The 23,025-nt window shown below is 39.8% G+C and overlaps 1 protein-coding gene across 1 annotated transcript in view; it reads right to left on the bottom strand.

Annotated features, from left to right (window-relative positions):
- Nucleotides 1-3,027: 3,027 nt before the first annotated feature.
- grik4 (glutamate receptor, ionotropic, kainate 4) overlaps nt 3,028-23,025 on the bottom strand; it is a 375,294-nt gene continuing 355,296 nt past the window's right edge. Inside the window, exons 15-21 of the mRNA XM_082179353.1 lie at nt 18,206-18,315; nt 16,318-16,491; nt 10,104-10,269; nt 9,455-9,680; nt 7,972-8,100; nt 7,774-7,892; nt 3,028-4,791 (exon numbers count right to left, since the gene is read on the bottom strand). Of these exons, the coding sequence (XP_082035479.1) occupies nt 4,408-4,791; nt 7,774-7,892; nt 7,972-8,100; nt 9,455-9,680; nt 10,104-10,269; nt 16,318-16,491; nt 18,206-18,315 (1,308 nt within the window). The 3' untranslated portion in view covers nt 3,028-4,407. The remainder of the gene's footprint in view (nt 4,792-7,773; nt 7,893-7,971; nt 8,101-9,454; nt 9,681-10,103; nt 10,270-16,317; nt 16,492-18,205; nt 18,316-23,025) is intronic.

Raw genomic sequence — 23,025 nt, 5'->3', positions numbered from 1 at the left:
CAGCAGCTACTTTTGATTTATTCATTCAAAAATAGCCTAATTCCGTGACGTTCTGCTTTATATAGCAAGTTCCATTTGTGACTGGATTCCGCGATTCGATCCGTCGCTTCGCAAACACAGACGGGGCGAATTTATGAATGAAAGTGTGAAAGTTCTGACACAAAACGAAGTTGATACGTATCCTCACGCTTTTTTTAAGTGGGTATACGGCGTATACCTGCGTATCACGTACCACTATAAAGTAATGTTATGTAAACCTTTAAACTCTTATGAACAATAGAGGATTTTAATAATAGTAACAAAGTGCAAACTTTATTTTTAAATAATGGTACTATTTCATAAAATGTAAGATACAGTCACAGGCCTATTTAGGAAATGTGTTTACTATAGTCTGTTATTAATTGCCATAGTGGGGGATATGATTTACTCAATAAACTTGGCCATTAACTTGTCTGAAAATGCATTTGTGTTTATCTGCAAAAAGGTTTACATACACTAGATTGCAGCCTAGGCTACTGTTAATGTAAATATAATGTTAGTGGTTTGTTTTTAAAGTCTACATTAGAGACCTGCGCGGGACGGATTTCTCACTTAATAATTCCTAATGACATCTCAGTTCATCGCCATCTCACAAATCTCTGTTATTATCAATGAAACTGGCTGCATAATTAATCTTTCATATTATCTACACTTTGTTTGATATAATAGATGATTTGCCAGTATGCAGAATTCAGCACTGAACAAAAAGTCCATTTTGAGTGGTGAGGGGATTCTATCTTAAATGCATCTGATTGGCCATTGCGTTCAAGAAATCAACACATATGTCTGTGATTGGTTACATTGTTCAACGCTGCAAACATGTTATAAAAAGAGACTCTGGCCTGTAAATCGTTTCTATTTTGTTTTAGTTGTTCTTGTTGCTTTTGTGCAACAGATGAATGACAATTTATTCGTTTTTATTTGTTCAATTTATAGATAATTCTATTTTGCGGGAGTCCCGACTCCCGCGAATCGACACACGAGTGCATTACCGCCCGCGCCCGCACTCGGCCATCAGATCTATATTCCCGTGCCGCACTCTGTTGCGTTGGGTCCCGACCATACCTCTCAATCGACTGATTCCAGCGTTTTTATCGTTGTTGTATTGTTGAAACTGTGTGACCGTCCTCTTGTTTCACGGACCAGCAGCAGCAGGTGCACCGTGCAGCGCGCGTGCTCTTATCTCATGGGTCATCTGACCTGCATGGCCAAACGTCCGCTGAGCAGAAATCAGCTCTCACAGTCTCAGTACGACCGTTACTGTGTTAGTTAAAAATGTGAAACTGGCCCTAAATCAGTTGATCAGCTGTCATCACTGATTGACAACATTTCTCGTTTCTTGTGTTGACGAACTTGACCTACCTATCAGATCTGGGGTGGCCACAGGGGTGGCCAATGAGCTTTCAGGGGTGGCCCCGGCCACCCCAGGCCACCCCCTAGAATCGCCATTGCTAAAGATGTAACTTTTTTTTTTTTTTTTTTACCATGAACGCCACATTTTTTAGTAATGCCCTTTTATGTGCAAGACGCTGTAAAAGAATCAGTGTCCAACACATCCATAGCACATAGGAAAAACAATGGAAAAGCTCCATTGTCGCCCCTAAGGGCCCATTCACACAGAGAGCATTTTGCAGTTAAAATGCAAGATGCAGGTCAGTGGAATATCATGCATTTAGAGAATAGTTTTGTTTGTTTTTTAAATGTTGAACTACTTTTAGCTGGAGTGCTGCATTTTTAAAAAACTTGAACTACTAATTTAACTATATAGCGCTCCATGTGGCAACACAACGCAACAACACGTGAAACCGAGTTTGCTGATGTCATTCAGTGTCAATCAACAGAAAGTCATATGCTGCTGTCTGACCCAAACCACTTACAACACCAGAAGGAATTAAAGCTAGAGATGCAATTTCATCCTGTGGAAACAGGTCAGAGCTGAATGAAGAAATAAATGGCTTGGAGAAGGGCAGAAGGCTGACAGAAATAGAGGCCCGGCCCTCGGGAATGCATCTGGACTGATTGGGCTGTGAGCTTTGCAAGTCTGACTAACAAGTCCTGTCTTCAGCCATGACATTTTGGTCTCTGAACAATTCACACTCATTATTATCAAACCATCATAGCATTGGACAACTTAGTGTTTGAACCCTGGAATTTAAAAGGATCTCTATCATTTAGACATCTGTAGATATTAATTCATTTTTGAAAATACTCAGGATTGAGGGAAATACAGAAGCTCCGACACACTCACATGGCAGTTTGTAACTATTTGATGTTTTGCTGAAATTGTGGCTAATTCGTATGAGGATAAATAGCACTTTTTATACATGATAAAAGCAATGTACACTCACATGAGATGAAGACCCCAGTCATATTAATAACCTAACAAAACCTGTTTTGCTTTACATGGAGCGGGTCACCTCATGGGGGCAGCCATTTTGAGGTGACATGACTAGCCGAATACTATTCAGTTTGTCTTGTTAACCCCCTATTATTGGTCACTTTTGCTCATGGAATAAATTAGTTGTGTTTGAGTGTAAATAGAGCATTTCAGTGGCATTGAAAGCTCATAAGTTTTGCATGATGCTACATTTGTTGCGACAGATTTGATTAATTGCTGCATGTGCAGTTTTTGCCAATATTTTTTTTTTGCTTTTGTAAACTTAAACTGCTTGATTTAACGTTCCTATGAGAGCAGTCAGTCATTTTGCTTGTGTGTTCAACACTCTTTCAACCAGCTCAAATGTCTCTGAGTCTAAAGCAGGTGTGCTCATGCCCCACATAGTAAATGTCTCACATCTTGAGAGGTTGCCCCCATAGAGTTGTCTGGTATCCAGTGAAAACCCACCTGCACATACAGCTTTGCCATTGTTCATCAGATGCCTGAAACACACATGCACAGCCATTCCAACCTGTAAGTGAATGGAGCTGTATTTGTGCACCTAGAAAAGCAAATGTTTACAGAGTGAGCCAAAAGATCCAAGAGACAAAAACTTTCACAGAACTGAACACAATGCCATTTATTTTCGTCAGGCACTAACACCGTATTGAAATATCATTTAGAAATGGATTCAGTTCAATAGAAATGCACAGAAAAATCAACATGGGTATAAGTAACCTCTAATGGCTCTCCAAAACGTGAAGGCAATTTATTACAATTTGGCTCTGCAAGTTGAGGATACCATCATGCCTAATAAAATAATTTCATTTTGGTATCGAAATTCTGCATCAGCTGTGGTGAGTTGATAAAAACGGATGGGTGGAATCCATTTTTAAAAGGTTGTTCACCAGATGTCTCTCTTGGAAAACAAGAAGGATGAACCAAAGACATCACATGAACAAATGGATGTTTCTGGTATCAAACTAGAAAAAAAACCCCAATAACCTTATGAGCTGTTATGTGATATAAAGAAATACCTGATGTACATAGGCCCACAATCTCCAATGTCTCATCACACATATGTCTAGATGGAGTGACCCTGTTGATTTCATCATGTATTGAGTGGTACAGATGAATGTAAGACCTCGCCAGGAACAAAAATCAATCAACTCACTTCCATGACAAGTTTTTTGAAAGCAAACACACTTGATACCTCCTAGAATCCTGCTAGAATGACAACAAAAGGGTCAATGGAAATCTGTATCAATTCCTAATGCAAATTTCTTAAATGGGAGCATCCACTTTTCCACAACTATGTGCAATTTTCATATCCAAAGAGTGCAACAATATGAATCTAACTCAAAAGAATGAAAAGCAAAGTGTAAAAAGTGTCTTTAACCAGAAAAGAAAAGAAAATTCTTGTTTTTCTCGATTCAATAGCATCTAAAACCCTCGTACATGCACATCAAACATTCAGAAACATCCCAAAAACCTTTTTAATAGAATATGACTAATAATAAAAACAGATCGCAGTTGTTTTTGTGTTCAGTTCTCTTAATTTTTACTCCGCCAGGGGCCGGCATGAGAAGGCGACAGCACAAAATTAATGCAAAGTATTTTGGCACTCTAAAAAGGTTGAGCGATAGTGGATCGAGTCTGCAGTCGTCCGCTGTGTGAAAAACAAAACTAAACGGGTGTCGTCAGGAGGAGATAATAGCAATATAGTGGTTTCACAACAAAAGAGGAATAATTTAAAAATAAATCAACAGCACAGTAAGACAAATATACTGCATAGTACAAAGCCCCTCTGCTGTGTCCCCCAAAAGCAGAGGGCTGTAAGGACAGTGTACAGAAACCAGATGCAGCTCCTGGGCCGAATTGAGCAGCACGGACAGCATCTCCTTTAGCTCCTTCTCCGGAGCCTATGTTCCCATAATCCCTGGGTCCAGCAAAGCCGTCGTTTAACGTCTATCCGACACAGGTAAGAGAGGTTATTCGTGTTCACTGTTGTTGGTGCCTTTCTCCCACTCTATACTCTCCTCGCTGTGGGTGGGTGAAGCTCCTGGTGGGCCAGCGGGGCGCACTCGAATGCCCTGGAAGCGCCGGCACTCCGGGCAGATGCGAATGTGACTGCACCCTCGCGCCACCAGGGCGGCCTCCTGCGCCAGTCTGTGGGAGAGGGGTTCGGGCAGGCCGGTGCCTGTGCACAGCTTGCCGTTGCTGAGGCTCGCTGCCGTGGCCCGCGCCCGCCGGTCGTCCAGGGGCAGAGTCTGCGGTCGCAGAACACTGGCTCCGCGCCTGCGCCGTACCTGCAGGCTGTCCTGACACAGCACGATGCCCTGCAGCTCTCGTAGCATCTCCTCGCACATGGACAGCTGTGAGGCACAAACACGGAGACAGAGGGAGAGGAAGAGAGGGAGAGAGAGAGAGAGGCCAGGGGGTCTCACTGACACGCTGCACACAGGGGGTGGAAGGCAGCACAGCCAGAGCATTGATCAAAATAACACTGGACTATACAGCTGTTTATCTGGACTGACGCACCGCAGAGAGATCAGAGAAAACGTCCCGAAGCGCTTGGTGATCTCTGCACGTGCTCATTACATTCTCAACAAGTTCACTTTTAAATGTATATTGTTAGATTTGCATTTCAAAAAGACATGATAAGTCAGTGGAGCTGTTGTGTTGGGGTCATTTTTTGTATACGGTGCCTTAAATGCTTAAAAATTGGGCTGAAATTGCTCCCTTGAGGATTATGATTTATGTTTCGATGGTTATTTACACAAAATTATCTGAACCTTTGAACGCATAATTATATTTTAAAAGAATTCTCATCACTTTACAACAGAGGTGTCGTGTTTTCCTATGTCATCTTAATGAAATTCTGTCATGAATGAAATATTATTGCACAATATTACAATATTCTCGATTAAAGACTGTTAAATTAATAAATATTTTCCTTGAATTGTTCATTTATCTTAATGGTTGTTTTACAGTAGTATTTTCCTCTTGTCCTCAGTAGAGTTTTAAGTAGTTTGAGTAGACCTTCATTTCCTGGGGTGACATAAAATTTGAAGGGAAATGCTATGCATGTCCACTTAAACTAAACCACTCATTCCTAGACAAAAAAGTTTTTTTTTAAAATATGTGACAAATAGGTATCAGCCAATGCCTCCAGCACAATATCATTGATGATCTAGCCTTAATGTTTCCATCCTGTTCAGTTAAGGTGTAGCCACAATAGAAATCCATTATCTATTTTCAAAAGTGTAGTGTTGTGTGAAGCATACTGTAGCTCATGCACAAGTCACTCTCAAACCAAGCAGCTTTCTGTTGGTCAACACAAACTTGAACCTTCACCCAAAAATGTAAGTTCTGTCATCATTTACTCACCCACATGTCGTTTTTTTTCATACATAAAATAAGATATTATGAGAAATGTCTCAATGTTTCTTGTAAATCAATGGGCAAAATGGACAGATGGTCTTCACTGTTTGGTTACCACAATTTTCAAAATATCTTCTATGTTCCGCAAAACAAATAAAGTCAAACAGGTTTGGAATGACATGAGGGTGAGGAAATGAGGACAGAACTTTCATTTTGGTATGAACTCTATATAAAAGTTGAACTTCTTTTAATTTGACACGAATAAAACAAAAAAGCTGCTTGTGATGAATTTATACAGAAATGTGATGTTACTTCCACCCAATTATGCCACATCCCATTAGCATTCATTTCATCTTAGCTGATAAAATCCAGAACTCAGATGCTGAAGCTCAACAAGTTTTCTGAAAAATATCAACATATCAACAAAAAAAAGAAGGATTGTCATGAGTTTGAAAAGGCACCGCACACAAACAATGATGTGATTCTGGGAGCTGTAATGTTAGTGGGCCTTTGGTTGGAGGGGCCATCTTGGTGTTGGATCAATTGATGTGGTGTGGATGAAGAGATATATACAGAACAGGTAGAACATGTTACCCTTTGGACTATGAGGCATACCAGTGCAGGGCCCTAATTATACACTTGCATGCATAAATGCACCTCACACACACAAACACAAACACACACTACCTAATGCTAATACACAAAGCTACCCAAAGGATAATGCAAGTATTTAGCTTATTTATCAAAAATAGGGCTAAACTGCACAGGCTCAACTAGTCACTTGATGTTGACACATAAAACTTAAGTGCACAAACAAACACACCTTTTTCAATTAGCATTTAGTTTAGTCTCGCTTTACACTCACCCACATACTTCTAGACAAACACATTATTTTTCTGTGAATATTTACACACAATGCTCAGTCTATGAATATGGGTAGTCAATGGATCCTTTTCACAGACTGTGTTCACAGTTATGAAAATTGCAAATCTAGTGTAGTTTTTCATATTTTAATAAAAAAAAATGTTTGCCATGTTACCTTGGCAGGTAGTAAATTACAAAAAAAAAATTAACGCTTCTGCGAGGGCGTTTCTAATACAACGACGGCACATTTGACATAATTCTCTCTTCTAACCGCTGTGATCAATCTCTCTACATTTTCCCCTCTTTTGGAAAAGTCATAGAAACGCTATCATGTATTTTTTATTTTGCTATTGGAGAAAATACGAAAATTATATTTTGAAGACCTCCGATGCAAAAGCCTCTAAAAGCCACCTCTATCAAAAATGAGATAATAATATTGAGTATACATAGTATCCGCACATAGTATACGTTCAACAAATACTTTCACTTCAAACTCACTAAATCCCAGCCTCAGCCCATTCAGAAATGCCGGTACTTGGGTAGAAACCTATACATAGGAGCCTGATAAAAATTGTAATATTGAACAAAAACTTTAGACGGACTTAGAGGCTTTTGCATCTGAAGTCTTCATTTGCTGTCGTCTCCCATTCACCACTACAGAAGTTTGTCCAACTATGACGACTTCTGCTTCTGAGAACCCCACAAATGTGAAAAGGGTCCATAATACAGTAAGTCATGAAGACATAAACAAACACTCATGCATTTGTACCCTCCAAAAAAAAGTCACGTCTTGGGGTTCTACTGAAACATGCCGATGTGTTTATTTAGTGAAAATCACAGTGTTTCATTTGAAACAATGCAGTCTGACACACACAGCCATCAATCTGCTTCGGGGAGGAAAATAAAAGACAAAACAGAAGGAACTTCATTTCATTCAAACGTTAAAAATCTTTAGGCCGTGTTGGTTGTGACAGTGAAGACCCGTGTAGATGAGTTTGAGGTATACTCTTTGTGAGGTGCGGGATGGGGTGTGGGGTGGTTCAGGGAGGGAGGCGCGAGGGCGGGGAGAAGGACAGAAAGCAGAGGCAGGTAAAATAGCCCTCTCTCACCTCTGTTCCTGGCGTATGATGCAGCATCCACACAAACTCCAACACTGCCATGAAGATGGCCACCAGCAGACCACACACAAGCACCACGAAGATCCCACCAATGTTCTCCATGCCCAGACCTACACAGAAATACACAACATGATAAACGTCTTATGACAGATTCCGTTTGGACCAGCCGTTGAGTGACAGGTGGTTTACCTTTCGCTCGATGATCCTCCTCTTTCGGACACTTGCCACCATCCCACCATTTCCTCTTCAGGATCTCTAAGCGGTTTTCCTCCTGTAGTTTGAGTATGGCCAGGTCAAACTCATCTCTGTAGACAGAGCCTGAAACAAACAGTCATAAATATCCATCTTAGAGAAGTCAAAAGTCAGAGGTGGATGTATCACGTCTGCTATGCTGACTCTGTTCTTTTAGCTTATCGTATCCTAAGCCCTTTCATTAATCATGTTGATTAAACATCTGTTGGGCATAAATCCTTGGTTAACATAGGTTAAAATCAATTTAGTGCAATTTATATTCAGTCAATGGATTAGTTTAACTTCAGCGATCCGATTAAAGCCTGGTGTGCACTGTGCAATTTTGGCTAAATATAAAAAGATTTCTTTCATTATAGGGCAAATTTGGCAATCTTGCATCGCTTATTGTAACATGCTCACTTGCAATCAATTAGTTAATGGACAGTGTCCATTTATATTAGTGGTGATGTGAAAAAAAAAGAAAAAAAAGAAAAAAATTATAATAATTATTATTATAATTATAAATATATATATATTTAAAATGATTTAAACTACCCTTTTTTTTTTTTATCTTTATTCAGCAAGGATAAATACTAATATTTCGATTACAAATAAATGCTGTTCTTTTGAACTTTCTATTAATCTAAGAATCCTGAAAAAAATTTAGCATAGTTTTCACAAAACTATTAAGCAGCACAACTGTTTTTAACATTGTTAATAAAAATAAGAAATGTTTCTTGAGCAGCAAATCAGCTGCTTAGAATGATTTCTGAAGGATCATGTGACACTGAAGACTAGAGTAATGATGCATCACAGAAATAAATTACATTTTATAATATATTCAAATAGACAATTTTAATTTGTAAGAATATTTGACGATATTACTGTTTTACAGTATTTTAATCAAATAAATGCAGCCTTAGTGAGCATAAGAGAATACTTTTTAAAACTTTAACATTTAATCTTACCGACTCCAAACCTTTCATTAGCATTCCCTTCATGTTATGATCATACTACATTGAGTTTGCTCTGGAAAAACATTTTTTCCCTTTTTTTTGTGAAGCCTCAACAGAATTGTTCTTTTTCTTTCAGGTAAAACATAAACATGGTGTGTGTGGTACCATTTCAATTTCCTATGTTAATGAGAATGTCAGATTTTGACAAGATTGATCAGCCAGTCAACGCTGTCAATCGTACGGTGACAAAAATAAAGCTGAAGTTGCACAGTCTGCATCGGCTTTTACAAAAGATCTCACTGAGATCATATTATACAATCTGACAAGCAACCACCATAAAAAAACTAAACAATTTGCAGTGTGCAAGACTCCCTGGTACATTTCTATGCAGATTTGAATTAGTTGCATTTTAATCAATACAAGTCCTGCTAATTCCACATAAACTCTAGTCATTGTTGTTTCTCCAACAGAAACTCATTTCTCACCCAGAGGCATGCCAATGCCATAGCCCTTGGTGTCCAGCAGGCCTCCGATCTGGGTGAGGTTGCAGTTGCGCTGGCGGTAGTACTCGTTCATGGTGCTCTCCAGCAGGTAGGCGTAATTGGAGTTTAGCACTCGGGCAATGCCCTCCTCTGTGCTCTTCACGAACACACTGGGTTGCTTGGAGTACATGAAGTTCCACATGCGCTGGTACGTCTGGTAGCGGGAGTTCTAACCGAAGAACAGGAAATATTAGGATCATTATGCGCATTCCTGCTTGCTCCTCAACCTTCATCTGGAGTCCTGACAGCCAGTCACTAGAGATTTGAGAAGGCGAGACTGACTGTGTTAACCAAGGACTTGGTGGTTGATAAGCTGACAGTCTGACATGTTGATGTGACAACTGAATATGTGAAACAGCCTGTGCTTGCTGAGAGATGGGTCAAGAAACGGCCCCTCGGAAGCATAAAAATGTGTGAATTAGTCTGGGCAGCCCTCTGGAGAGGGAAAGATATCGAGGGGGATTGATATTAAGACAGCAAACAGATAAATCCCAAAGTAGGGAAGAGCGCTAGCGACATGGTCAATAAACCTGCCAACAGGCCATTGATTTGTGGGTGGCGTTCTCTTCCATTCTGTCCTTGAAGATCTCACCTGGAAGAAGGTCATGGTGGACCCGCCGTGCATTGTGCCATATTCGATGGCCGTCTGGTCAGCCAGATCGTCCACCGACTCGATGGGCACCTCCATCCTCTGCACAGTGAGAAAGGCCGCCAGGTTGGCTGTGTAGGAAGAGATGATGATCAAGGTGAAGGCCCACCTGGAATGACAAACCAGTTTTAGGCACGAGGAACACAACGCAGAAGCAGCTCTCACCCAACATCAAAAGAGCTTGGAGCTACTGTGAGCTTGGCATCTGAATGAGAAGTTGAAAGGCTTCTCTGAATACTGTATGCCTGTTCTGAATACTCAAAAATAGCTTGCTTTTATTCTCCACTGACCTCAGTGTGCTGCAGTCGGCAAGGCCTCGAAAAATGACAGTATAATAACGCAGCAGAAAAACAGAGGCCAAGTGAGAGTAGCACTTTTATCTGCTATATCCAGCAGCTGACAATGAGATCAGGGTATAGAAGAATGCAATACTCTGAAAAATACGCTGAAAAAAACATATTCTAACAGCTGGTTAATGCTGGTTTGGTGCTGGTTGAGCTGGTAATTCAGTGTAGGCATGCAAAACCTGTTTTTTTGCTGGTTAAGCAAGGTGAGCTTAAAGACTCCAAAAACCAACATAAATGCATAATGAGGGGCAAAATGACCTGTACTGGATTCAATGTTTGCTTTTTCAAATGTTTTTTTATTTATTTTTTTATCATACACAAATGTATAAAAAGTACAATAAAAATGTTTTTTAACAAAAATATTCAATAAGCATTCTTTTGGATCAATCAGAAAAGAATGTTGCTAGCAAAACCAAGTTCATCAGTTCGATTCACATGAAATGCAAGAACTGATAGAAATGTCTATAGCTTGATGCAATGTAACGTCACTTTGGATAAACATATTTGTATAACTAACTTGTTTTAGAATTTATAATTTGCTGGCAATTTTTGCAGATTATTTAGCCATGACCCTTGGCAATTACTTCTCAAGAGTGTGCACCTTTCTGTCACAAAATATGAAAATTGACAATCACAAACCAAAATGTTTTCGTAATCCAATGTCAACGAATTAAATAATATTTTTAGCTATGTTTCCATCCAGAGTTGCGATCTTGCACAAAATTGGAATAACGCATAAAACATTTGCGAATAAAGCAGCATTTCCATCCCATGTGTTCAAGAGAACAAAATCGTCACTTCTTAGGAAATTGACGTAAAATACCTGTAATAAAAAAAGAAGTTGCTGCAATCTGGGAAGCCACTGTGGCTCTTTTTTCCTCCATCAAAAATTACTTGCATCTCAGAGCACACAGATAAAACTCGTCTGCAAAAAAATGCTGTCATGTTATCTTGTGTTTGGATGCCTGATGTTAGGAAGGAATGCATTCGTGTTACACATTTCTAGGAGGTCATTATATCAAGGCTGCGTCTGAAAACGTAGGCAGCTGACTTGTTGCCTCACTGCCTTATCTGGCAATGACTTTGTAGGCAGTGTTTGTGCATGAAGGTACCTCACGAAACTGATTTCATCACAGACTGTCTATGCTGCCTTAAAAAATCGATCAGATGAAGGTATCTCAGGAGACAGGAAGTGACACTAACATTGGATTCGGACGTGCCTTGATGCCTTGCAACCTTGGAATTTTTAAGCTTTCAGATGCAGCCCACATCATTCTGATGACTTTGGCTCAGGCTTTTCAGAATGACCAAACCAACATTTTAGATACTGTGCAATGAAATTGGTCTGCAGGTTAGTCCAGTTAAGCCACGTGAGTTTTTTGTTGCACATTGAATGATTTATTTGGTAAATGTGTTTCCATCATAGTTTATGCATATGTTTATACATATGCTTATTGGATAAAAAATGTATCCACTTCAACTGAATGCATACGTTTTTTATGCGCATCTTTCATTTATGGGCATCTTGACGATTCCATCCAGCTGTTTTTTATGCAATACCCCAAAAAAGCGCATAAAAACAAGTGGATGGAAACATATCTATTGAAATAAAACATATGACAAAATCTGATGTAACAATATGACAAAAAAAATTATAAAAATTCCATAGTAAAAACCCATCGCGAGACTCTGACCAGAACCGCTTCATCTGATGGCGCTCTCTAGAGCCAGTACGAAATTGGATTGTACCCTTGTTTCCGACTGCGGCGGTGCAGCTTCCTGGTTTCTGCTCTCCTCGCTTTTACCATGGAGGAGTCTGCACGGACCATCTTCGCACGCTACCTAGGGCTAAGAAGTCTAAGATATCCACCGAGCACCTGCCACGGCTAAAAATGGCCTTGATCGACACCAGATCTATGGTAAACAAGACTTTCATCATGAATGATTTCTTTTCTTCTCTAGACTTGGATTTTTTATTTATAACTGAAACGTGTCTTTCTGCTGGGGATTCAAGTCCTTTTTCTGAATTGCTACGTGCTACCGTCAAACTCCGTATTTTTCAATACTCCTTGTTTGACTGGTCGAGGTGGAGGATTGGCCTCCATTTACAAGGACGTGTTTTCTTGCCGCTCTATTACGTCTAATGAGTATAACAGCTTTGAATTGCAGCTGTTTACGCTGGAACTTCATAAGCCTCTTTTGATTGCAGTGATTTATCGTCCTCCTAAACACAACAAGGAGTTTTTAACTGAGTTTGCAGACTTCCTGTGAGAATTCGTACCGAAATATGACAAACATTTGATATTAGGAGATTTTAATGTTCATATTTGTTGTGCTGCTGACCTGTTAGCTAATGTTCCCACTCATCATCATGGACATACACTTGACTAGTGTTATGAGTGTTATCTCATGGTGTTTGAAAATGGTTTTTCTGATTATAAGTCAATTTTTTGTTTAAGTCAAAGTTTTCAATTCCTTTTGCATTTAATGCTCCAAAATCTATTACTTATGCTCGCCGTTCCTGGCTTACTACGTCTACTACCAGAAATGCCTTTTCTTTAGCTTTCCATGACGTTACTCTATCAATGGAAGATTGTCATTGTGATCTGAGTGCTGAAGAGCTTCTGTCTAGGTTTAATTTTATCTGTGAAAACGTTTTAGACTCAGTTGCACCGCTAAAGGCACTAAATCTTAAACCAAGAACTGAGCCTTGGCAAGATGATACAATATGCTCTCTTAGGCAGATTTGTAGAAGAGCTGAGCGTAAATGGAAAAGGGATAAACTTCAGGTCTCTTTTGAAATGTTAAGAGATTCGCTATCTCAATATCAGAAATCGGTAAAAGCAGCCAAATCAAGGTATTTTACTGAAATTATTAATAAAAACTATCATAGACCGAAAACTCTTTTAAATATTATCAATGCTACTATCAACCCTCATGTCTGCTCGCTAGCTGATGTGTCTTCTTCTATGTGTGAGGACTTTCTGAAGTTTTTTGTTAAGATAAGTGATCTAAGATTGGGAATCACTCCCTTTTCTTCTGATCCCTCAACTCCCCCTAGTTGTACTGCTGTTTTTAGTCAGTTTAACCCTATTACTGGCACTCATCTTTAAGAAATAGTAGAGCACCTTAAGCCTACAGGCTCTTCTACTGATGTTATCCCTCCTTTTTTTCCCTCAAACAAGTCCTTGATGTTGTTGGTTCTCTTCTTCTGGTCATGTTAAATCGCTGTTTAGAAACTGGTATTATACCTGATCTGCTAAAACACGCATCAGTCAACCCCTTGCTTGAAAAACAGAACCTAGACCCCACAGTGTTAGCCAATTTTAGACCCATCTCCTACTTGTCTTTTATTACTAAGATTTTGGAGAAAATAGTCCTGCAACAACTGCAAAGCTTCCTAGCTGATAATGCAAATTTTCAATCTGGGTTTAGAAAACATCACTCCATAGACACTGCATTGTTGAAGGTTTTTAATGATGTACTTAAAACCTGTGAGTCTGGCGACTATGCTGTTCTTGTGCTTTTAGATTTAACTGCTGCATTTGATACAGTAGATCATGCTGTTCTTATTGCCCGTTTGGAACATTATGCAGGCATTACAGGTAGTGCACTGGACTGGTTTAAATCTTATCTTACTAACAGAAGCTTCTCAGTGAAGATTGGAGAACATACCTCTAGTAATGCTGTGTTATCTTGTGGGGTTCCTAAAGAGTCCATTTTGGCCCCAATTCTTTTTTCTTTATACATGCTTCCACTTGGTTTTATTATTAGAAAACATGGGCTGTCATTCCATTGTTACACGGACGACACTCAAATTTATCTGCCTGTTATGGCCTGTTTGACTGATGTAAAGACCTGGTTGTCTTTAAACGTTCTGAATTTTAATGAGAGTAAAACGGAAATTGTTATATTTGGACCGTCCGATTCCTCTATCGCTCCTAAACTAAATTTTGATGGTTTGATCTCTTGTATGAAGCCCTGGGTGAGAAATGTGGGCGTGGTGTTTGATGAATCTCTGAAATTTGACAGGTAGATAAATTTAGAAGTGAAATCCTGCTTTTTCCAGCTCTGACTTCTATCAAACGTAAAGACATTTCTTTCTTTTAAAATTTTCGAAAAAGTAATCCATGCATTTATTTCTTCAAGACTGGATTACTGTAATTTTCTTTACGTTGGGATCAGTCATTCAGCTATGTCACGATTACAATTAGTCCAAAATGCGGCAGCTAGACTTCTGACGGGTGCAAAAAAAATGGGATCATATCACTCCTATCTTACGTTCCTTACACTGGTTGCCAATGCGATACAGAGTGGATTTTAAACTTTTAAAATCTTTAAATGGTATGGCTCCACCCTACCTGTCTGCGCTATTGACTGAGCACCATCCAATTAGATCACTCTGGTCATCCAATCAGAGACTCCTGTCTTTCCCTAAGTCAAGATTGAAGTGTAGGGGGGACCGTGCATTTTCTGAAGTTGCCCCCAGAATCTAGCCTGGAAATCCAGACCTAAATCTAAAAGATTAATGGTCTGGCGTTGACTAATGAAAATCCATAGACAGTAAAAGAAAATCGCCCAGCTCGAGGGGCGGCACCTAGCCTGACTACGTCAGACTTCGTACTTCCGCTCAATTTCATTTCGCTTCTGTACTCAGTCTGAGACCGCGTCATAGCTTTCCGTTTTCCTCCGGCCTGAAAACAGCCGGCCAATCAACGAACAGAGGGCGGGCTGAGAGCCGTGACGTAGACGCTGATTGTACCGTGGATGCGTAGATTTACGTCACATAATCTGCAAAAGTCGTTCACAGCCATGTTCACGCCGGTATTTCGCTCGATGGTTTTGTTTTCGCATCATACATGTGTTTACAGTGGAAGTAAGATGCGGCTGAGCATGCGCATAACACACGCCATAACCAAACGTTATGTGATTGGCTTACGGGTAACCAATGATTTTAAGCTTCAGACTAGCGCCCCCAGGCGGTAAAGAAAACGTTTTTCTATTACGGAACTCCAGACTCTCTCTACGAAGCAAAGCGAAGTAGCAGAGTCTGGTATTACCAGGCTAGGCGGCACCAAGCATGCATTTGAAAATCTCACTGCACGCAATTGGATAACACTACGACCAATCACAACAACAAGCCCCATACGCTTAGCTACCAGGGGAGCTAACTGGTAGATTATACTCTACCGTATCCGGTCGGCAAAACAGCAAAAATGCCCTTCTTGCAAAGGAACGATTCGAGCGGCGTCTTCTGTTCTTGTTTTAGATAAAAAGCCAAGTCTAACTTGTTCATTGTAGCGGCCAAAGCCGTTTCAAACAACTGGTATTCATCCATAGGCATCTTGCAATGTTTACTAATGACTTCGACGTCACAGCACTGTCGTCATCTGTTTAGCTCGCCTCTGGCCCGCCTAAATCAGATAACCCGATGTGATTGGTGCAGCTCAGATCGAGGGGCATATTTAATGAGCATCATTACTCCACACCAGAGTAACTCGCTGAGCAAATTCAACTTGTGCTCTCGCGAGAACTCTGGATTACCAGGGTACCCAGAATCTAGAATGACTTGCCCATTTCGATTAGACTGGCTTCATCTTTATCTGTTTTTAAATCTAAGTTAAAAATTTTTTTTGATAAAGCATTTAATACAAAAACCCAGAGTTTCCCTCATTTCAGGGTTAACATACTCAGAGTTTTCACTTAACCTCCTTTCTGAAACGGGCCTCTGGATCCAAACACAACATATGTTGTTGACCATCAATGCAGGTCTTTTCAGAAGAGAGAACTTGTTTATCGTGCGCTCTTACCATACTCCACTGACGCAGCGAGTGGACAGGGCTCTGGGGGCGATGGTGGAGCCTTGCTGCATGAAACCCCCCACAGGAAACCAGAAACTGTTGCCCAGAGAATACTGGTTAATTAGCAGGTTACAGCGCCCCTTCAGGCAGGGGTGCGGGTTGTACCATTCGTAGGGTGTTAGCCTGTGTGCCACAAGGAGCGACAAAAAAGAAAGGATAAAAATGAGTAAACATAAATGAGCCAAGAACAATTTTAACAGTTGGCAAAGCATGAAGTCACCAGAGCTCCCTGTTGGCCACGTAACCTGGTTTTTGTTCCCTGAAGGGGCTATGCAAGCTTTAGCCGTGACTGACAGGACACTAATAAAAATGCACTGCACTGCAGGACTTTGTGCGACAACCTCACATTACAGCTCTGTTGAAATGCCGAACATAAGCAATGCAGAAAAGCTAACACAGGTCATAATTCAATAAAAATGTCTAAAAATATACACATTATAGAGATGCAAACAAAGAAAAACACACATGCACAAAATCTCCAATGATGAATTTATATAAAATGTCCTGACAGGTAATGTTTTTAGTAAATAAAAACACAAAACACCCCCGTCGTCCAGCAGAATGCTGGGAAAATCAGCAGTCTACTGTGAAAGAGTATAAAACATGTCATTTCTTTTTTGATCCGATGCAAAGCTGGAATAAAAAGTGAGTTTAAAATTAAATATCTACAAATACACCTTTTTTTTTTCCTAGACCAGCATTCCGACCAAACCATCAGATTTCAGGGTTAAGTTTAGGACTGTTTCATTGGACCAACAAAGGATATTGATCCTGGAACAACAACATTCCTATTATCCAACAATCCTAATCTCTTCCCAAAATCAGAGTGCAAAGATTAGATCTTACAGTAGGAATATTCCAAGTTCCTAAAAACTAATCTTTGCACTCCAGTTTTAGTGCTGGGTTTTACTGTATGGATAATGTATGGTTTGGTGTTAAAGCAAGCTCTCTCACACACACACAAAATGTCCAAGCTACTTGTTTCTATACAATGAAAGTGAATGGTGTATTCAAGGAAGACTTTTAGTGAATAGACTGTTTCTGACATAAAGCTACTATTTGACAACCGAAGACTTGGAATATAGAGCATGACTCACAATTATGTTGCTTTTACGGAGCTTTTTTGTCCATTTTGAGTGGTGACAGGCCCAGTCCCCATTGACTTTCATTGTATAGAAAACAGCTGGGAAAAATCTTTAAACTGTTTCCAATAAAAAATAAAGTCATACAGGTTTTGAAAGACCTTTTTAAAAAAAAAATGTTTAGGTGCACTACATGTTGTTTGAAATCTGTATGACTTTCAAAAGGAGAAGCTTAGCAGAATTTCCATGCTACTCGTTTCCATACAATGAAAGAAAATGGTGAGAATGGAGATAACGCTCTTTTCTAGAGCTGTTGTAAAGCCAAACAATCTCTGTTACTTTAATTTCCTATTATCACTGTAAAGCTGCTTTGAAACAATCTATATTGTTAAAAGCGCTAAATAAATTAAGGTGACGTGACCAGAGCAGTCAAGCTTTTAGTGAATGATTAATTCAATTTCAGTCTGTTTCTAACATAAAGCTACCGTATGACTTAAGAAGACTTGTGCATGATTCATACAGACCACTTTTATGTTGCTTTTATGGGGCTTGACAGCCCAAGTCTCCATCCACATTCATTGTATGCAAGACAGCAGACTAAACGTTCTTCTAAATCTTGTCATTCAGGTTAGGAGCGACATGAGGATAAGTAAATAATGACGGCCTCTTTTCCATTTTTAGCTGTGCTACCCCTTTAAGGACAGTGTCGGTGCTATTAAGATCCTGCAGGTGTCAGTGTGGAGCTGAGTATTTACCTCGCAACCAAAAAGAGCACGCAGCTGACTGCCAGGTACGCCAGCAACATGAAAAGCCAAACCCCAGGAGAGAACGGATCCAAAAAGGAGAAATACCCCGGTCTTCTTCCCTATAAAAACACACAGGCAACATCAAGACTTCTAAAACTAACATCACAAAGATCCTATAAGCCTATATCATTCAATTCCAGTAAGTAAACATTCAGGAGATTTCAAGTTAAAGACATTTAAAAGCTTTTACGGTTGATTGGCTTGATCCAAACAAAGTGCTTGATTTTATGTCTCCTAACCATTTTGGCACACTCAGAAGATCCAATAACCGCTGGAACAGAACTAGGGAGCCGATTCTGTACACAATAGTCAAATCCAATTATCTCTCCAAGAGGTACTTTGACAATCGGTGGTCAGCAACAACTTAACAGTCTCTTATCAGCAAGAAACTGAGTGTGAAAGCACCAAGGCTAATCTATCTACACGGCATAGATGTCTTACAGATGGCAAATCTAAATTGTGCCAGCGATGGATACACTCGCAAACAAATCATTTGGGCTGTTTTTTTTTGCCTGAGACTACAAAAGCCAGGTTTACTATAGTGCTGAAATGAGTAATTATTCCACTATCTGTTCCGCACCAGGCTGAAAATTCATTAATGTGCCCGCAATCATCTCCATATTAGTGTAATTGAATGGCATTGCTGTTGAGCTGGACACTAAAAGCTGTAATTATACAGCAATAAATAGAGCCAAGCCTGTCTATGGTAGATATACAAGAAAACTGATGGGCTCTCCATGAAAAAGCTGGTTCAGGTGTTTTATTCTTAGTCAGGTTGCTTTAAACTTACTTACGGAAACTGGCATCGAAGGATGGCAAAATTGGGCCGTGCCTGGAGCCTGTATGTGCCAGACTGAGCTTGTGTTAGATCTGAGGGGATAATTGTAACGTGACTTACAGCGAAGGGGACTTGTGGATAGAGCTCACAGGGAGGGGGGGTACGTTAACTGTGATGTTGGGTTTCTGCAATCTGCTTCCAGCTGAAGCAACTTGCTTTGTTTACAGTCTCTAAATTAAATTTTAAGGTGTAAACAAAAGCACAATAAACATTGTGCAATGCAAAAACCTGCTGGAAAACAAGTGAGAAGATACGTTACTAGTGCGCATCTGTCTCAGAGGTGAGCTACACAGGTTATACACGCAGTTTAACAGCCTTTCGAACATGTAACACCCTCTAGAGTGAATCTTAACAAATGAGCACAGATAAATCCTCCCCCAGTTTGACTGAACAGCAGTGCAATAGGGCAGTTCTTGCTCGACTCGAGTGGGTCCCCATAGGCTCTGGTGTGTCTCTGTGGTGTTATGCAATTTCTTACTTCTGGCTTGTTGAATTTGAGGTAAGAAATAATTTCTCTCACAGCTGCACTAAAGGTTTTGTCTTTGAGAAGCGCTGCTGGTCCAGCTGTCAAAATAAAACCATGCAGAAGCAGCCGCAGAAACCTGCAGTCATGCCACCTCAACCAGCCTCTCTCATCAGGGTTCCCTCGTATCTAGTTAACCAGGTCCTCATTAACATTTTGCACTACACAACATATTAAATTACAGAGGAGACTGCAGAGCTGTTATTACATGAGTGGTCTTACCATGTTGCTCCTAAGATATTCAGCATTTGTACTTATCACGGCTTCTGGTAACAATGTTCAGCACAGAGAGTTGTTCATGGGAAGAGAGATTACCTCTCTCTACTTTTTAAAGCTGTCAGTTTATTAAAACAATTAAACATGCCTTTTGGCGGTAACATGATTGATCTTGAGTTTGAATTTTCTGATTTTTTCCCCCTTCATTTTCCAAATGTAGGGCATTCACTTCCTGAATAATAAATAAAACCACTGCTGGCTTTCTCATTAGCGGCGTTTCATTCATCTGTGATGTTTCATACTTTAATGATAATTACATTTCACCATTCAATGACTGCAAATTGATTTTACTTTTGTTTAACACCTCATACGGGTTTGATTTAGTAATTTTGCCATTTTAGGATTTCGAAAGGGTGTAAAACAAAGAAATGCTATTTGGGATTCTGAACTTCAAGATCAAATACATTACCATTCAAAAGTTTGGGGTCAGACATTTTTATCTGCAAAGATGCTTTGGATTAATCAAACATGACTGTAAAGACTTGATGAGGACAAACATTTCTCTATTACATAAATGTTCTTTTGAACTTTGTATTCATCTAAGAATCCTGAAACAAATCATCATGGTATCCACAAAAATATTAAGCAACACAACTGTTTAACATTGATAATAAGAAGAAATGTCAAGACCTTGACCATGTGATGGTAAGATGTTCTTGCTTCCACTGAAGCACAAAATGCTCTTTGGATCATTTTCAAACCATTCTGGAGAACATGATCAGCTCAAGTATATGGTGTCAAAGCCAATATCAAATACTAAACTAAATCAAATTTCCAAGAAACAATGACACAAAATAGTATGGAAGCTTGTTTCTGCCTCAAAGTAAAAAATAAAACAGGTCATTGTGAGATCAAGCTTAAAATAAGTCACACAAAGAAATAAAGTTGCAACTGTAAGATATAAAATCAAATTATGAAACTATGAAAAAGACAAAGTCACATTATGAAATATAAAGATACAATTAAAATGAAATATAAAGATACAAAGTCAGAAAATGTGAGTTACATTGTAAGATGTTACAACTATAATAAAGTCACAAATTAAGACAAATAGTCAAATATATAAAGTCAAAAGTTACACTGTAAGAAATAAGAAAGTTACATTGTTAGATACAAGGATTTACTCAAAGACTGAAATGGACTTCCATAAAATGGTGATTAAACATGCATTTAATAAAAACATGTAAATGGTTATACACGGGTTCATCAGGTCTCTCTTTTCTGTCCCACACACCTAAGTGCGCGGTGTCCTGATCATAAACTCTTAAATAGTCTCTCTTGTGATTTGCTGTTTGCTTTAGTGAAGCGTCTGCTACAGGAAGAGAAACAGTGATATACTGTCAGCGCATGTTTACCAGCCACTGTCAGATCGACTTGGGCTGAAAAGATTTGAAAACTTAATGTTCCATTGAATTCCGCTGAAAGACGCTCTGCGCGGTAACATTCACAATATTTCATCATCTGTCACTGAAAATGTCCAGATTCAAAAATCGTCCTGCTGTAGACTAGAACTATGCAACCGTGGCGGATTGTAAACACACATAGCTGGAAACAGCAAGATGCATTATTTTAAATCTAAAGTACGTCATGAAACCAAGCGAACTGCTGCAAGACAAACGCTCAGTCGTGAGTCAAGAGGTCTCAATGCCGTAGAGGCACAGAGGTTCTTCACAGCCGCTCACAACTTGAAAAACATGTGGCCAGTGGGAATATGGTCTTGTCACAGCTGGAATGCTTCAGTGAAAAAAAGTGCATTGACTTCTTTATGTTATGACTCTTCTCAGTGGCTCTTTTTTTCTCTCCATGTACACACATGGATACCCTTCATCTCATAATGCACACAACGGAGTGCTGCTCCTTTGGGGCAGCGGATGATCTTGCCAGTGCTAACTGTACCATCTAATTAACTTGTTGCACGAATTAGTTATTTCATCCTCAACCACACCTAGACTCTCTCCCTCCCTGCATACACCACACAAGACGAGGAGAGAAAGATTTGAATGCATTTGTGTGTTTATTTCAACTCTTCCAACTCGCTGCACTCACATTTTTATACACAAACAAAACGGCACGTTCCATACGTTCATGTCTACCACTGCGTCCAATTACACGCTGCGATGGATAACCCACTGTACCTCCAAACATGTAATTAAAACAGGGCTGAAGGCCACATTTTATTCCATTTGCCATTGCTATTGATCAAGCAGAGGATTTCATTTAAAGTTTGAAATAAGCTATGGGGGTCCTCGTAGAAATCAAAGCCTGCTGGATCAATAGTAAGTGGATTAAACCTAAACAAGTGCACGCACAAGCATCCAAATATTGAGAGCGCCATGGCTGTGGGGTATGGATGAGTGAGAAGAGATTATTCTGGGCAGGAGCACCGGAACTTTAGTCAGCTCAACTGAAACTGAAACACTGGCCATTATAATGTTGGATGTTTCACACATATATTCGCGGTCCGCTTGAATTCCATCAGTAAGAGCCGAGTGTGAAGGTTGAATTAGCAGAGCAATAGCACACCTGTGCATAAAATATTGCAATCCACACAACATAATTGGAAACATGGACATTTTTAGTGCGCGTCTCGCTGGCTCATCTGTGACCAGGACAGCAAGTCTTTGTGGTGAGAGCCACGGTATCCAGGGTAATGTCGGCATACAACCACGTAGGGCAAACTACATCCAACAGGAGTAACTGTCGACACAAGAGGAAGCTGTCTCAAAGAGATGTCCAGGTATTAAGCCGGATTGTATCCAAAAAACCTAAAACCACAGCTGCCCAACTCACTGCAGAATAAAATACACACCTCGACTCGCCTGTTTCCACCATAACTTTTTGTCGGGAGCTTCACAGTGTCAATATTCATGGTTGGGCTGCTATAGACAGAACTTTGGTCACTCATGTCAATACAAAATGTCGGTTTCGTTGGGTACCAACAGTGCAAATCTTGGGCTGTAGACCATGTGAAATGTGTATTGTTCTCTGATAAGTCCACCATCACTGCTGTGTCAGTTGTGGGCTGACATAGCAGTGTATAACAAATATAACTTACTCATCAACATATATTAGATATTGTCTAATATTGCCTATCACAATATCTAACATCGCTAGCTTTTATCTAAATCGTTA

The sequence above is a fragment of the Leuciscus leuciscus genome, assembly GCF_965113295.1.
Source record: "Leuciscus leuciscus genome assembly, chromosome: 9".
Classification (NCBI taxonomy): Eukaryota; Metazoa; Chordata; class Actinopteri; order Cypriniformes; family Leuciscidae; genus Leuciscus; species Leuciscus leuciscus.
The sequence above is the reverse complement of the archived record's forward strand: the minus strand, read 5'-3'. Positions and strand labels throughout refer to the sequence as shown.